General features: G+C 48.5%; 1 protein-coding gene across 5 annotated transcripts in view; it reads right to left on the bottom strand.

Moving 5' to 3' along the window:
• ACD (ACD shelterin complex subunit and telomerase recruitment factor) overlaps positions 1–15,866 on the bottom strand; it is a 35,010-nt gene extending 19,144 nt beyond the window's left edge. Inside the window, exons 1-4 of one of the 5 annotated variants that reach the window (XM_030581192.1) lie at positions 15,589–15,866; positions 15,202–15,276; positions 13,360–13,455; positions 9,752–9,881 (exon numbers count right to left, since the gene is read on the bottom strand). In XM_030581192.1, coding sequence (XP_030437052.1) covers positions 9,752–9,881; positions 13,360–13,455; positions 15,202–15,276; positions 15,589–15,659 — 372 coding nt within the window. In that variant the 5' untranslated portion in view covers positions 15,660–15,866. Of the gene's footprint in view, positions 1–9,751; positions 9,882–10,240; positions 10,372–13,359; positions 13,456–15,201; positions 15,277–15,588 lie in introns of those variants that run through there. The other 4 variants (XM_030581191.1, XM_030581193.1, XM_030581194.1 and 1 more) reach the window with 4 other exon arrangements.
• Positions 15,867–16,367: the final 501 nt, after the last annotated feature.

The raw sequence follows: 16,367 nt of genomic DNA, 5'->3' as shown, positions 1-16,367 counted from the left end.
CCTCCCAGCAAGTCAGACAGGGCAGGGATGCTGCAGACACTCAGGCCCCCTTTATGATCACTCACCAGGAAGTCAGTGAATTAAATTCACCCCTGAAGTCACAGGAGCAATGCATCTGCCCATGCCTGCCTGTTGGGGAATCACACTTAGGAGGAGCAGCAGATGGAAACAGTGGGGGTCATGAGAGTGCCACTCCTCAGGCTGGGTACCAGCAGGAGCTATCCATGGGGAGGATAGCTATCCAGGGGGAATCTGGCTTAGACAATGCCACTGCTCTGAGCCTGCAACCAGAAAGGCAGCTGAAAGCAATGCCCTAAACAGCCCAGCATCGGTATGAGTTTGCCAGATGTCAGCGCGGCTGATGAGACCATGTGCTGGGCCCGTGTTTCTCCAGCAAAGAGGTTGCAAGTGAAAGTCAGCACCAAAGACAGAGCTGCATCTTCTATCGTTGCTGTTCTTTTCACCCTCTTTTGTCTTGTTTTAGCCTAAGGAAGCAAGACTGGACTTCCACCAGAACAACTGCAGCTCCTTTCAACTCATCTTTTTAATTTTTCCCAAAAAGGACATTTATCATCACCTTCAACACGATTTAACAACTGTCAGGTGCTCTTCCCTATAGGCAGCTTTTTGAAGCTAAAGGGAAAGCCAATAAGAGAGACTGCTAAAATCAAAGCCTTACTTCATCCTCTCCTTTCTAAATGCTCTTGCTGTTTCTCCTTCTTTTTTTGTATCTTTAAGAAAAGGTTTAAAACAATTTATTGGTGGTTGTTGTCCTGGGATTACGCAGGTCTCTGTGCTCAAAACCCCAAGCCACGCTTAATGTTTAGTGTTGGACAATGACAGAGTCATGCTAATGCCTTTGACTCGCTGGGCTCATTTATTCCATCGGAATTAACACAGCAGAAGGAAGACTGGTCGTAGAGGAAAAAGGGGAGTGCAGAAGAGAGGCAGGGGATGGGGGTCCCATTCGGGAGAAGAAAGGGGACTAGTTCAGGACAGATGGCAAGAGGGAGCAGATGATTGGCAGGAGTTGCTTGGGATTTCTAAGGCAGGTGGCAAACTCCCCTGCGAGTGTACATAGGCAAGGGAACGGGGTGTACATAGGCAAGGGAACGGGGTTCACTAGAGCTTTTCCATCCCACGAACAATGTTGAGATTATCACTACTCAGTAATAACGGCCACAGCGGAATTAAATTTAAAGAAAATACCAAAGAAATCCATCACAGTAGCGTTTAACTTCAACAAGGGAACTACACACAAATGAGGAAGCTAGTTAAATCAAAATTAAAAGATACAGTCACAGGAGTTAAAAGCCTGCAAGCTGCATGGAGACAGCATAATAGAGGTTCAAACTAAATGAGTATCACAAATAAAGAAAACAAAAACCAAAAACAGCAAGACCATCAAAAGAAATGCCACCATGGCTAAACAATAGAATAAAACAGGCAGTTAGACACAAAAAGACATTGCTTAAAAATTGGAAGTTAAATCCTACTGAGGAAAATAGAAAGGAGCATAAAATCTGGCAAATCAAGTTTAAAAGTATAACTAGGTAGGCCAAAAAAAGAATTTGAAGAGCAACTAGCACAAGACACACACAGACACACACACACTCTTAAGTACATCAGAAGCAGGAAACCTGCCAAACAATCACTGGGGCCACTGGACAATCGAGATGCTAAAGGAGCACTCAGGGAAAACAAGGACATCGTGGAGAAATTAAATGAATATTTTTCCTCTGAAGAGGATGTGAGAGAGATTCTCACACCTGAGCCATTCTCAGCCGGAAACGTTTACCTACCAAGCCACGCTGGCTCTGTGTCTCCTGCGTGTGGAGAACTGGCTACCCCATGGGATGGTGAGGCCAGATCCTAGGAAGTGTGGAATGTCTGTAGTGCCTGGTAAGCTCGGGCCCTGAATGGGGAGCAGGATAAATGATCTTGTGTGTGCAGGACAAATACTGGGCTGACGTGAGCTACTCCCTCACCTGTTATGCAGGTGAATGCTGAGGCGACACTGGGTTTTGGTCTCTTTCCGTCCCTCCTCGTGTGCCAGGCTCCAAACCCAGCTCATCTAAGAGCCCAGGGAGCATAGGGCTGAAAATCCTGCATTTCTGCCCTCAGGGAGGAGCTGACGGGCTTTGAATAGCACCCTGGGCAGCCCTGTAGGGACTCGTGGAAGTCTCAGACTAGTGCTACCCTGCACAGAAGGAAGGGACCGGCTGGGCAGGAAATTCTGTCAAAGGGACAGTACTGAGGAATAGCTCAGTGGTTTAAGGATTGGCCTGCTAAACCCAGGGTTGTGAGTTCAATCCTTATGGAGGTCATTTAGAGATCTGGGTTTAAAAATCTGTCTGGGGATTGGTCCTGCTTTGAGCAGCTGGTGGACTAGATGACCTCCTAAGGTCCCTTCCAACCCTGAGATTCAATGAAATTGCAAAACTTCTAACTGTGGTATGTAATCTGTTGCTTAAATAGGCCTCTGTACCTGATGACTGGAAGGTAGCTAATATAGTGCTGATTTTTTAAAAAGTCTTCAGACGCAAACCTGGCAGTTACAAGTCGCTTAGCATAACTTCAGTACCAGGCAAATTGGTTACAGTAAAGAACAGAACGATCAGACACAGATGAACAGCATATACTGGGAAACAGTCAACATGACTTTTGTGAAGGGAAATCATCTCTCGCAAATCTGTTAGAATTCTTTGAGGTATCAACACGCAGGTGGACAAGGGTGATCTAGTGGATATAGCGTACTTGGACTTTCAGAAAGCCTTTGACAAGGTCCCTCCCCAAAGGCTCGTAAGCAAACTATGCTGTCATGGGATATGAGGAAAGGGTCTCTCATGGATCAGTAATAGATTGAAAGATAGGAAACAAAAGGTAGGAATAAATGGTCAGCGGAGAGAAGTAAATAGCTGGGTCTCTGTTCAACATCGAATCATAGAAGATTAGGATCGGAAGAGACCTCAGGAGGTCATCTAGTCCAAACCCTTGCTGAAAGCAGGACCAACCCCAGCTAAACCATCCCAGCCAGGGCTTTGTCAAGCTGTCGCAACCCAATGGCCCCCTCCCCTGAAGGAGTCCCCTGGGAAGGAAGATCAGCGCTGTATATTGCTAATGCTGTTGCAAGCATTGCAAAGCATTTTGGAGAGGGTCAAAGGTGTGTGAATGGAGAGTGGAAGGTTTCTTTGTAGGTCACAAGAGGCCAAAAGGGGGGAGAAGAGCAGAGAACAGGTTAACTCAACACTGCAATGAACAAGCTCAGTCCAGAGATAAGATGCTGGCCTCTGCCCAAGGATACTGCTCGCAGCCGACACTTGGCTGAAAGACGGGGGCCTGAAAGTTGCCCAAGCGGCGTCAGAAACCAACTGCACAGACCTGCACCTGCAGGACAGAGAGACCAGCAGAGAGGAAAACAAAGCCAGGACTGCAGAGGCTGAAAACACAGACGAGACAACAAGAGTGGGAGCCAGCCAGGCGTCCCTGAAGCTGGAATGTTTTGGAAAAGGAAGAGACTATAGAAAGCCTGTTTGGACTAGTACAAAGAGCACCAGGAACAGAGGGCCCTGAACAAAACCACCCCCAAAAAAGCCCAGGACTTAAAACCCTCCAGAGACCTGGCAAGTCAGAGAGCACAGCAGATTCTCAGATGCCTTGAGCCCAGGACAGCACTCCCGTCCATCCTTCCCCCCCATCGCCTTCTTATGTTACACCCAAGCCTGGCCAGCTTTGGTTAGTGCGTGTGAGAATATGAAAGTGGGTTAGGGCTTGGGCGTCTAATGCTTTCTCCTTGAGTGGCATGGGAGTGTTCCCAGCACACTCTGCTGTTATTTTATTATTTTATCAATAAAGCTTTAAAATCTAGACACTTCATGCGTTTTGTCATCTCCTCCTCAAATGATCCTGTGGCATCAGCCTGATCAACTGATGCTCCAGGCAGACTGGTAACGAAAATCTGTCACAAAGCCAGGCCTTAAAAACCTCTTAGGATGGAGATTCCACCATCTCCCTAGGTAACCCATTCCTGTGATTCACCACCCTCCTAGCGAAATAGTGTTTCCTAATATCCAACCTAAACCTCCCCTACTGCAACTTGAGACCATTGCTCCTTGTTCTGTCATCTGCCACCACTGAGAACAGCCGAGCTCTACTCTCTTTGGAACCCCCTTCAGGTAGTTGAAGGCTGCTATCAAATCTCCCCTCACTCTTCTCTTCTGTAGACTAAATAAGCCCAGTTCTCTCAGTCTCTTCTCATAAGCCATGTGCCCCAGCCCCCTAATCATTTTCGTTACCCTCTGCTGGACTCTCTCCAATTTGTCTGCATCCTTTCTGAGGTGGGGGGCCCAAAAATGGGCACAATACTCCAGATGTGGCTGCACCAGTGCCAAATAGAGGGGAATAATCACTTCCCTCTATCTGCTGGCAATGCTCCTACTAATGCAACCCAATATGCTGTTAGCCTTCTTGGCAATAAGGGCACACTGTTGACTCATATCCAGCTTCTCATCCACTGTAATCTCCAGCTCCTTTTCCGCATAACTGCTGTTTAGTCATTCGGTTTCCAGTTTGTATCGGTTTCCAGTTTGTAACAGTGAATGGGATTCATCCACCCTAAGTGCAGGACTCTGCACTTGTCCTTGTTGAATCTCATCAGATTTCTTTTGGCCCAATCCTTCAATTTGCCTAGGTCACTCGGGACCCAATCCCTACCCTCCAGCATATCTACCTCTCCCCCCAGCTTAGTGTCATCTGCTAACTTGCTGAGAGTATAATCCATCCCACCGTTCAGATCATTAATAAAGATGCTGAACAAAACTGGCCCCAGGACTGACCCTTGTGTCACTCCGCTTGATACCTGCTGCCAACTAGACAGCGAGCCATTGATCACTACATTGACCCCAGCTTCCTATCCACCTTACAGTTCATTCATCCAATCCATACTTTAACTTGCTGGCAAGAATATTGTGGGAGTATATATAGTCATAACATAGTCACAAATGATCTGGAAAAAGGGGTAAACAGTGAGGTGGCAAAATTTGCAGATGATACAAAACTACTCAAAATAGTTAAGTCCAAAGCAGACAGTGAAAAGTTACAAAGGGATCTCACAAAACTGGGCAACACAATGGCAGATGAAATTCAGTGTTGATAAATACATGATCCTAACAATACATACAGAACGATGGAGTCTAAATTAGCTGTTAGCACTGCAGAAAGATCTTGGAGTCATTGTGGATAGCTCTCTGAAAACATCTACTCAATGTGTAGCAGCAGTCAAAAAAACCTAACAATATTAGGAACCATTGGAAAGACATAGATAAGAAGACTGTAAATATCATAATGCCACTATATAAGTCCATGGTATACCCACACTTTTATTGTGTGCATTTCTGGTCACCTCATCTCAAAAAAGATATTAGAACTAGGGCTGTCAATTAATTGCAGTTAACTCACATGATTAACTCAAAAAAATTAATTGCAATTAAAAAATAAATTGTGATTAATCGCACTGTTAAACAGAATACCAATTGAAATTTATTATATATTTTTGGATTTTTTCTATATTTTCAAATATATTGATTTCTATTACAACACAGAATACAAAGTGTACAGTGCTCACTTTATATTTATTTATGATTACAAATATTTGCACTGTAAAAATGACAAAATAAATAGTATTTTTCAGTTAACCTCATACAAGTTCAGTAGTGCAATCTCTTTATCCTGAAAGTGTAACTTACAAATGCAGGGGGTTTTTTGGTTACATAACTGCACTCAAAAACAAAACAATGTAAAACTTTGGAGCCTACAAGTCCACTCAGTCCTACTTCTTGTTCAGCCAATCTCAATAAGACAAATTTGTTTACATTTACAGGAGATGCTGCTGCCTGCTTCTTATTTACAATGACAGGTTTCAGAGTAGCAGCCGTGTTAGCCTGTATCCGCAAAAAGAACAGAAGTATTTGTGGCACCTTAGAGACTGAAATAAATGTGTTAGTTTCTAAGGTGCCACAAGTATTCCTGTTCTTATTTACGTCACCTGAAAGCAAGAACAGGAGTTCACATGGCACTTTTGTAGCCGGCATTGCAAGGTATTTATGTGCCCGATATACTAAACATTTGTATGCCCCTGCATGCTTCAGCCACCATTCCAGAGGACATGCTTCCATGCTGATGATGCTCCTTAAAAAATAATGCGTTAATGAAATTTGTGACTGAACTTCTTGGGGGAGAACTGTATGTCTTCAGCTCTGTCTTACCCACATTCTGCCATATATTTCAAGTTATAGTAGTCTTGGATGATGACCCAGCACGTTTGTTTTAAGAACACTGGCACCTTCTTTGCGTTCTGTCAAATCTGCAGTGAAAATGTGAGATTTCTAAAAATAGCTACAGCAGTTGACCCAAGGTTTAAGAATCTGAAGTGCCTTCCGAATTTTGAGTGGGACAAGGTGTGGAGCATCCTTTTAGAAGTCTTAAAAGAGCAACATTCAGATGCGAAAACTATAGAACCCAAACCACCAAAAAAGAAAATCAACCTTCCGCTGGCGGAATTTGACTCAGAAGATGAAAATGAACATGCATCAGTCTGCACCGCTTTGGTCATTATCAAGCGGAACCTATTATCAGCGTGGATGCATGTAATCTGAAATGGTACTTGAAGATGAAGGGACATATGAATCTTTAGCACATCTAGCACGTAAATATCTTTCTTCACCGGCTACAAAAGGGCCATGCGAATGCCTGTTCTCACTTTCAGGTGACAATTTAAACAAGAAGCAGGCAAATTATCTCCAGTAAATTGTAACCAAATTTGGTTGTCTGAGCGATTGGCTGAAGTAGGACTGAGTGGACTGCTAGGTTTTACATTGTTTTATATTTCAGTGCAGTTTTTTTTTGTACATAATTCTACATTTGTAAGTTCAACTTTCATGATAACCAGACTGCACTACAGTGCTTTGTATGAGGTGAACTGAAAAATATTATTTCTTTTGGTTTTTTACAGTGCAAATATTTGTAACAAAAAATATTAAAGTGAGCACTGTACACTCTGTATTGTGTTGTAACTGAAAAAAATATATCTGAAAATGTAGAAAACATCCAAAAATATGTAAATAAATGGTATTCCATGGTTGTTTAATCACACGATCAATTGCCTGACAGCCCTAATTAGAACTGGATAAAGTACAGAGAAGGGCAACAAAAATTACTGGAGAGATTAAAAAGCGAGGACTGTTCCGTTTGGAAAAGAGATGACTAAGGGAAGATATGATAGAGGCCTATAAAATCATGACACGTGTGGAGAAAACAAATAGGGAAAACAACACTTCCTTTTCACATAACACAAGAACCAGCAGGCACCATATGAAATTAATACGCAAACTAATAAAATTCTTATTCACATGATGCACAGCCAACCATGATGCACAGCCAAAGGATCATGTGAAGGCCAAAAGTTTCAAAAAAGATTGAAGTAAGTTCATGGGGGATAAGTCCATCAATGGCTATTAGCAAGATGGTCAGGGATGCAACCCCATGCTCTGGGTGTCCCTAAGGCCACGTCCAGACTAGATATTAAAATCGATTTTAGATACGCAACTTCAGCTATGGGAATAACGTAGCTGAAGTCGAATTTCTAAAATCGAGGTACTCACCCGTCTGGACAGCGCTGCATCGATGTCCGCGGGTCTCCGTGTCGATTCCGGAACTCCGTTCGGGTTGATGGAGTTCCAGAATCGATGTAAGCGCGCTCGGGGATCGATACATCGCGTCCAGACTAGACGTGATATATCGATCCCCGAGCAATCGATTTTAACCCGCCGATGCCGCGGGTTAGTTTGGACGAGGGCTAAGCCTCTGAATGGCAGAACCTGGGAATAGGCGACAAGGAATGGATCATTTGAAAATTGATCTGTTCATTCCCTCTGAAGCACCTGGCATCGGCCACCATCAGAAGACGGGATATCAGGCTAGAAGGATATTGGTCTGACCCAATACAGCCTTCGTATGTTGATTTAAAAAAAACATTCCCATCCCAAATTGGGAGGAAAAGTCAAAATCTCAAAAATATTTGCAAACTGAGCATCCAATAATAATAATAAATCAATGTGGGTCAATTCATAGAATGTTAGAATATCAGGGTTGGAAGGGACCTCAGGAGGTCATCTAGTCCAACCCCCTGCTCAAAGCAGGACCAACACCAACTCACTCATCCGGGCCAGGGCTTTGTCAAGTCAGGCCTTAAAAAGCCTTTAAAGGATGGAGATTCCACCACCTCCCTAGGTACCATCACCACCCAGTTTCAATTTTGACCCTTTTCATATTTTTACTATAAATTAACTTCACTTTTGAAATGAAAAGTGGCTTCTAACTGAAAAACTGAACTTTTTGTTTAGAAAATGTCAAAATGAAACATGAGAGACAAGGTGGGTGAAGTTTTATTGGCCCAATGACTGTTGGAGAGAAACAAGCTTTTGAGCTTCCACAGAGCCCAACTTCAGGTCTGTGGGACTCAAAAGCTTGTCTCTCTTTTATTGGACCAACTTCCATTGGTGAGATATTCCTCGCCCACTTTGTCCCTGATACCCTGGGACCAACACGGCTACAACAATCCCGCATAAAACAAAACATGGACAAATCAAACTTTTTTCTGAAACGAGAACTCTGTCAAAACTGATCCTTTCCTGCGACAAGTTTTGATTTAGATGAACTGACATTTTCCGAAGAAAAAAAGTTTTATCGAAAAATTTCCAACCAGCCTCAGGCATCACAGTCTCCAATTTTTCTTATCGCATTAATGACACAAACTACGCTCATTCCCCCCCCCACCACACACACACTCTGGTCTTAGTGAGGCCAAGGCACTGCCTTCCTGCCCCATTCTCCACCAGCTACGCCTTCGTAGGTCGTGGGTAAGTCTACACTGGGACTGCAGCATGCGTAGACATACCCAAGCTAAGCTAGCTCAAGCAATAATAGCAGTGAAGCCACGGCAGCACGGGAGGCAGCCGCTCAAGGTCCCACCATGACATCACTGCTATTCGTGCTAGAGCTAGCTTTGATCTAGTTGGATCAAATATACCCTGCAAACCCCTTCGGGCAGGGACCTGTCTCTATCCAGTGTTCAAATAACAAGAGTGGGACGAGAAGTGGGAAGGGGCAGCACCCCAGAGGCCACCCCATTGCAGCAGGTGCGGGAGTGCTGTGGGAAAGGGCCGCCTTGCCCAGCTGTCTAGCGACCACCTCAGGCTGATGGAAAGAGCAGCACCTTGCGCTTCAGGGCTCAGACGTGGGAGGTGTCATGTGGTATGTTGGCCACGAGGGGCAAAGAGAGAGATCTCAGCCCACTCCCACCCCCACCTCAAAAAGCCGAGAGACAAATGCCACAGGGGCAAGGGGAGAACCAGCCAAAGAACTGGCAGGCATGTGGGTTCTCGGGAGAGAAAACTGCACAACATTCAAGGGGAAGAGAGAACCAGAGCCCCAGGAGGTGAGTTCAATTTTAGAGCGAGGTGGTATGTGGGGAGCTGGAAAGATCAGCCCTCTAATGTGTCTCAGCTCCCTTCCCTTTCCTCAGGAGGGGCAATGAAGCTGCACCATGCCGTCCTGGTTAGCCCTCGGGGAGCCCAGTGAGTGGAGCCCTGCAGAAACACTCAAGCCACGGTGACATCCCGCAGCAGAGGGTTTCCCCCGTCCAGCAGGGCGTTGGGAAGAGGCAAGTGATGTACAGCAAGTCCCAGTCACTTACTTTCAGGATATGCCCAGGCACCTGAGTATTTCTGGAGTCCAACTGTTCGTATTTCATCAAGAGGTTCAAAATCCAAGGCTGGAGGACGTAGACTTTAGGGACAGACAGCCACCTCCTCTCATCCTCTAACCTGAGAGAGAAGAGGCAGGGGTCAGGTCTGAAGACAGGGAAGTGTGAAGTCTGCAGCTTCAGCCCAGAGTTCAGAGACACGTATCAAGCAGCAGAAAGGCCAGCAGTTGCCTCCAGCTCTCACTGGCAACAGCTCAGTGACCATTAGGAAAGATGGATCAGGTCCCTTCCCTAGGCAGGACCCTCCACATAGATCTCATCAGCATTCCTTCTCTGGCTGTCCAGGCAAGCCATTTTCCCATTGCACCTTTAATGCATATAGCTATTTGGGGTCCCTCCACGGCTGCTATTTAAATCCCACCGCAAAGGGCTTGTGACCCCTCGCAGTACAGTCGAGCAGAAACAGCTACCCATGCTTACCCCAAAGCGTCCATCCTTCTAGTAGGGAAGGCCACAGATCTCGCCCAGCTGAAGAAAACGTCTGATCTCTGGACTGTATCTCAAGAGCTGTGTTTTTTGACTGAGGAGAATAGGTTCCCTGCAGTAATTGACTGTAATGGGAGGGTATTAATTCCTCATTGTTCATGACGAATTAATTTATTATTGGTATTGGCAGACCATTTGGGAGCCGCAGGCATGGCCCCAGAGCCTGCTCTGACAGGCACATAACAAAACGAACTTACAGTTTCAACATTAAAAATAAAGTAAGTCTTCTAGAGCTGCTGTGGCAATTCTCTCATTCGGGGACTGATCTACAATTCCCATGCCTTGCCCAACAGGCCTGATTCTGGGCTCCAGGCAGGCTGGAGACCCACTGGAGAGGATCTGCAGAGCTTCCTGCTAGAAGAAAGGGGATTTGCAGGTAAACATGGATGATTTCCCTGTGTCTAAGCCACTTTTTATTCTACTGTAAGTATTTCTGTTGCCACTATTCTACAGTATTTGAGCACTTCCCAGGCTTTGATGTATTTCTCCCCACAATACCCCTGTGAGTCACAGCGCAGCTACTATCCACAATGGACAGAAACTGGAGCACCCAGAGGCTGGCCCATAGAAGTCTGTGCAGGAGAAGAGAACTCAAGCCTACTAGGCTATCCTTCCCATCAGATTTTATGGCAGTCCCTGTGTGCCACTCCGTGACCAGCTGCATCACTCAGCAACCTGACTGCATCATTCATCGACGAGCAGTCCTTGAACAGCAGGCCTGTGCGTCTTTCATTGTGCAGCTTCAAGGGATGGTACCACACTGAGCTCCCTCCCCTCCTTCTCTCAGACACCCCTTCCCAGGACGCGTCGGCCACAACCCAGGATATCACAGCCGGCTGTTCCACAGCACAGCTGGAGGGGAGAGGTGGCTAGAAGCTGCAGTGGGGGCTTGTGACCCCTCTCCCATTCCCCACCTCCACTCTCTGCTGAAGTGCCACACTCTAATGTGCCTACCCCAGGGTTCCTCGCTCAGGGAGAAGTGCCGTGCTTCCATTTCATAGACTATCAGGGTTGGAAGGGACCTCAGGAGGTCATCTAGTCCAATCCCCTGCTCAAAGCAGGACCAATCCCCAGACAGATTTTTACCTCAGATCTCTAAATGGTCCCCTCAAGGACTGAACTCACAACCCTGGGTTTAGCAGGCCAATGCTCAAACCACTGAACTATCCTTCAGGACTGCCCCTTTGACAGGAATTCCTGCCCAGCTGGTCCCCTCTGTGCAAGGCAGCACTAGTCTGAGACTTCCACGAGTCTCTACAGGGCTGCCCAGGGTGCTATTCAAAGCCCCTCAGCCCCTCCCTGAGGGCAGAAATGCTCCCTGGGCTCTTAGATGAGCTGGGATTGGAGCCTGGCGCACAAGGAGGGACGGAAAGAGACCAAATCTCAACTTCACCTTGGCATTTGCCTGCCTAACAGGTGAGGAAGTAGCTCAGATCCATAGGCAGGTGCTATATTCCCATGTGGTGCCTGGGCACCAGCAATATTCAGAGCCCAGGGGCCCAGCTCCACCAATATTTGGAGCCGAGTGTCTCCCCCCACACCTCCCCTGAGCGTCATCTAGCCCCGACTTGCTGCCTCCAGGCACCACCCCAGGCGCAGAGTGTCCTCTACTCTTTCGTGCAGCTCCATGCTGCCTCCCTGCAGCAACTCCTGCCGCAGGGTTCTAATGCCCCCCATTTCGACTGCCAGGGCAGACTGACTCTGAGCCTGACCTTCCCCCTCAGACCCTTTCATTTTCCAATGGGACACTCCATCAGCACAGCCCCCCACCCCTCCCTGCCCGCAGTCAGTGCTCCTGTCCCATGCTGGGCAAGGAGGCAGCACCATCCCTCACCTCCAGTGAGGCAACAGTCAGGGGCAACAGCAGGGGAGGAGGCGCATGCAGCACCCCCAGCACCCACCATGGGGGAGGTGAGGGAGATTCCCGGACCTGGAGAGGCCCTAAGGAGCAAATGCGGTGACAGTGGTGGGGGTGAGTGTGCTGCTGGGGTAGGGGCGGGGCAGGAAAAGGGGGCTCCTCCCCCAGGGAAAGGGCTCGGAGAGTCCTCCTCTCTGGCCCCTGTCCCAGAGCAGCCTGCCTGCATCCCAAACTCACCCCCAGCCCTGCCCCACCTCAGACCACCAGCCAGAGCTTTCACCCCCCACTGCACCCGTAACCCTCTACCCTAGCCCTGAGCTCATCCAACACCACAAACCCCTCATCTCCAGGCCCAGCCAGAGCCTTCATCCCCCTGCACCCTAACCCTCTGCCCAATCCCTGAGCCCCTCCAGCACCCCAAACACCTTATTCCCAGTCCCAGCCAGAGCCCTCATCCCCCTGCACATCAACCCTTTGCCCCAGACCTGAGCCTCTCTAACACCCCAAACCCCCCAGCCCCAGATTGAGCCCGCACCACCCATACTCCTGCTCTCGCCCTGAGCCCTTTCCAAACTGCTCATCTGCAGCCACACCCCACAGCCCTCACCTCTGCACCGCCTCTCATCCCCAAACTCCCTCCCAGAACCTGCACTCCAATCCCCTGCCCTAGCCCAAGGCCTGCACCCCAGACATCCTCCCCCACCCAAACTCCCTCCCAGGGCCTTGGGAAGGTGGGGGCGGAGTTTAGGGGGCAGAGTTTGGGCAGGGGCGGGTTCTGGGCACCACCAAAATTTCTACAAACCTGCCACCCCTGCTCAGGTCGGCCCAGTATTTGTCCTGCACACAAAAGACCATTTACCCTGCTCCCCATTCAGGGCCCGAGCCTACCAGGCACTACAGACATTCCACACTTCCTAGGATCTGGCCTTGCAATCCCATGGGGTAGCCAGTTCTCCACACGCAGGAGACACAGAGCCAGCGTGGCTTGGTAGGTAAACGTTGCCGGCCAAGATCGTGACGGGAGAGCTGCTATGTGAAGGAAGGCCAGCATGGCGATATAGCAGCACGCTCAGTAGCAGAGACATGGGCATACAGCACACACGTTCTGCATGCAAAGACAGGAAGTGGGAGGCTGGCCTTCTACAATCGCATGGGTGAAGTAGCTGGGTGCCTGGAGTGGGATGCACAATCTTACCGCTGCATTCCTTCAGACTCTGGAATTCGGTCGAGGTTCTTTGCTTGGAAGATCGTAGACCTCGGAAGGTAACACACACTCAAACCGCTGACATGCCTGCAACCACGAGAGAGACAAAGCAGGTAAAGCAAGGTCTGTTATGAATCAACTTGCGTTGGAGGAAAGGACAGTTTTTGAGATTCAGGTAGCTCTCCTTCAAGTCTGGGGAAAGTAGCCAGAGTGTCCAAGCTAAATACATGGTGGGATAGCGGTCTCCTAAAGCATGTCTGAACCACTTATGCTTAACAATCTGTCCCACCATGTATTTAACTTGGACACTCTGATCACCTTCCCCAGATGTGAAGAAGGCTCTGAAGCTCAAAAGATTGTCCCTTCCACCAACAGAAGTTGTCCCAAGAAGAAGTATCACCTCCCCCACCTTGTCTCTTTAATATCCTGGGACCAACATGGCTACAACAACCCTGCAATTAACCCTTAGCTGTCTGGGAATCTCCCCACCCGCTGTTGGAGAACAGCCTATTCCTGTAACCCACCCTAGGAGGCCCACAAGAGGGAAGGCCTACTCTAGTACACCATAGGGAGCATGAGCGGGGGAGAAATGAGATGATTAATGCAAAGATACCAAGCTGTTGTGATAACATGAAACACTGGGAACCATTTTATACATTCCCACAAACTTGGTCACCTGCAGGCTAGCATTTGGGGGATAGAAAAAAGGAAAGGACAGAGATATTCCAGCCACAGATGAAGATTTCTTCAAATGCCTTGAGAAGGAAAGTGTACTCTAAAGCTGCTAGCTGGTTCATCTAATTGCAGCACACAGCAATTAGGTAGACTATTTTACAGCAGTCTGTGAGCCTTCCAGTGGTGCACACTGGGTTCTTTGCTTTAGATTTGAGTTTAGCACTAAGTGTTAAGCCTCAAACATTAAGCCAGAGCAATAAGCTAGGTCTTGGATGTTTGTCTGTAGGTAATTAACATGGTTATTTGGGAGCCTGCTGTGTCCAATTTCTTCATTTTTGTTGCATTCAGAAAAAAAGACTAATCATAACAAGTATCCAAGGGGTAGGCAGCCCTGTTAGTCTGGATCTGTAAGAGCAGCGAAGAGTCCTGTGGCACCTTATAGACTAACAGACGTTTTGGAGCATGAGCTTTTGTGGGTGAATACCCACTTGGTTGGATACATGCATCCGACGAAGTGGGTATTCACCCACAAAAGCTCATGCTCCAAAATGTCTGTTAGTCTATAAGGTGCCACAGGACTCTTTGCTGCTTAATCATAACAAATATTTTTATATCTGTGACACTTAAACATATTTCGATACATTTAGCCATTTTTCCTGTTCTTAATCAGTCTAAGAACAAGCCTGGCTTGCTATAGAGAGGCTTGGCAGAGACTGACTTTTTTCCCCCCCACTTATAATTTCAACAAATAATATCAATGTTGATTTTTAAACTTTGTTTTAGCTTTTTATCTATTTAAATTCTCCTGGTTGTGGGAAATTACTGGGGTGGGGGAAGGTCAGACACTTATTTAATGACATCAGATGTTGAGATTCAGAAAGTTAAAGCTATATAAACCAATCTCACCTGTGAAAATACACAAAGTAAATATCCTTAAATCAACAAACCCTAACAGTTTTTACAATTCATTCGCTACTCCATTTGTGACACGCCTAAATCATTGGATTTGGTCTTTAAATTCTCAAAAAGCGTTTTTCTTAAGTTGCCTATCTGTACATTTAATTGGTTATTGACGGAAATATTTTTTCACAGTTTTGGGTGGGGGGGGGTGCGCATGGTGAAATCGACATTTACTGGTGAAATCGAATCGTTCCAAACCTGGCTATAGAGGGTCTGTCATTTCGGTGTAACACTGGGTTTGCCACCAACTGGCTGGCTGCTGGTTTCGGTTGACTGTCGGGTCACCAACAAAGAAAACGAAAGAGAAGGTGGGGACAATACACCAGATCCAACAAAAGAATCCAGCGGAGAGAAGCGGGGCAGCGAGCGCCTGGACTAGGAGCCCGGACTCCTGGGTTCCGACAGGGCCCTGGGAGCGCAGGCAGAGTCCTGTCAAGACACTTGTAAAATGGGGGTGACACTTTCACCCGTACCCCGGCAGGCTTAACTCGCCTCCTGACTGCAAAGACCCCCAGCAAAAGGCACGTCCCCAGGCTGGGTACAGGAGGGACCCCCGGCACAGCCCGCTCCAGTCACTCGATTTACCGTTCGGTCAGTCCGGGGGGTGGCAGATCGCGCGGAGTCTGCGGCTTTTCCTGGCCCCCCGCCTCTCGCATCCTGGCGGCCGCGGACCGGGGCGCTCACTGGGGCTTCGTGGCCACGCTGGCGGGGCGCGGGGTCCGGGAGGCTGGGTCCCCCGCTCCGCCGGGAGCAGCAGGCAGGGGGTGCGCGGCGCTGCGCATGGCCGGGGGTAGCGGGGGGTCTGCGCAGCCCACGCCGGGCAGCTGGGGACGGGGAAGGAGACGGCCGCGGCGCCAGCCCAAGGGGAAGATGTCGGAGCGGGCGGGGCCGTGGCAGTGGGGGTGGAGCCGGGTTGCGTTTACACGGCGGGATTCCCAGCGTCCTCCGCGGGGTTGTGCCGCGCTGGTGGCGGCTGGGGGGGAGCTTTGCTCGGCCACACACTGGGGGCGGGATCCCGGGCCGGGCGCCAGGGGAGAGCAGGAAACTCCCAGCCCGGGGTCAGCCGCAGGCCGGTCCGCTCTGCGACCCGGTGCCCGAGTCAGAGCGGGCATTGCAGAGCCGCATGCAGACCCGTCCCCCAGCTCAGCGGGTGGGGGCGGGGCTGCTTAGCGCCCCCCGGGGTGTGTCTGCACCGCACGGCGCTGTACAAAGTCCGCCGCCCCGGCCGCGCTGCCACGTTCCAGCGCTGAAAGTGGAGGAAGCGCCACTGAAGAGCCTGCCTTAGGCAGACGTGATTTTGATAAACCATTTCTTCTGTGCACCAGGACTTGTGATATTAAAGTGAAAACTGTAATAACACAGGA

Source organism: Gopherus evgoodei, chromosome 12 (assembly GCF_007399415.2).
Source record: "Gopherus evgoodei ecotype Sinaloan lineage chromosome 12, rGopEvg1_v1.p, whole genome shotgun sequence".
NCBI classification, from domain to species: domain Eukaryota; kingdom Metazoa; phylum Chordata; order Testudines; family Testudinidae; genus Gopherus; species Gopherus evgoodei.
This window is presented reverse-complemented; position numbering and strand designations above follow the sequence as displayed.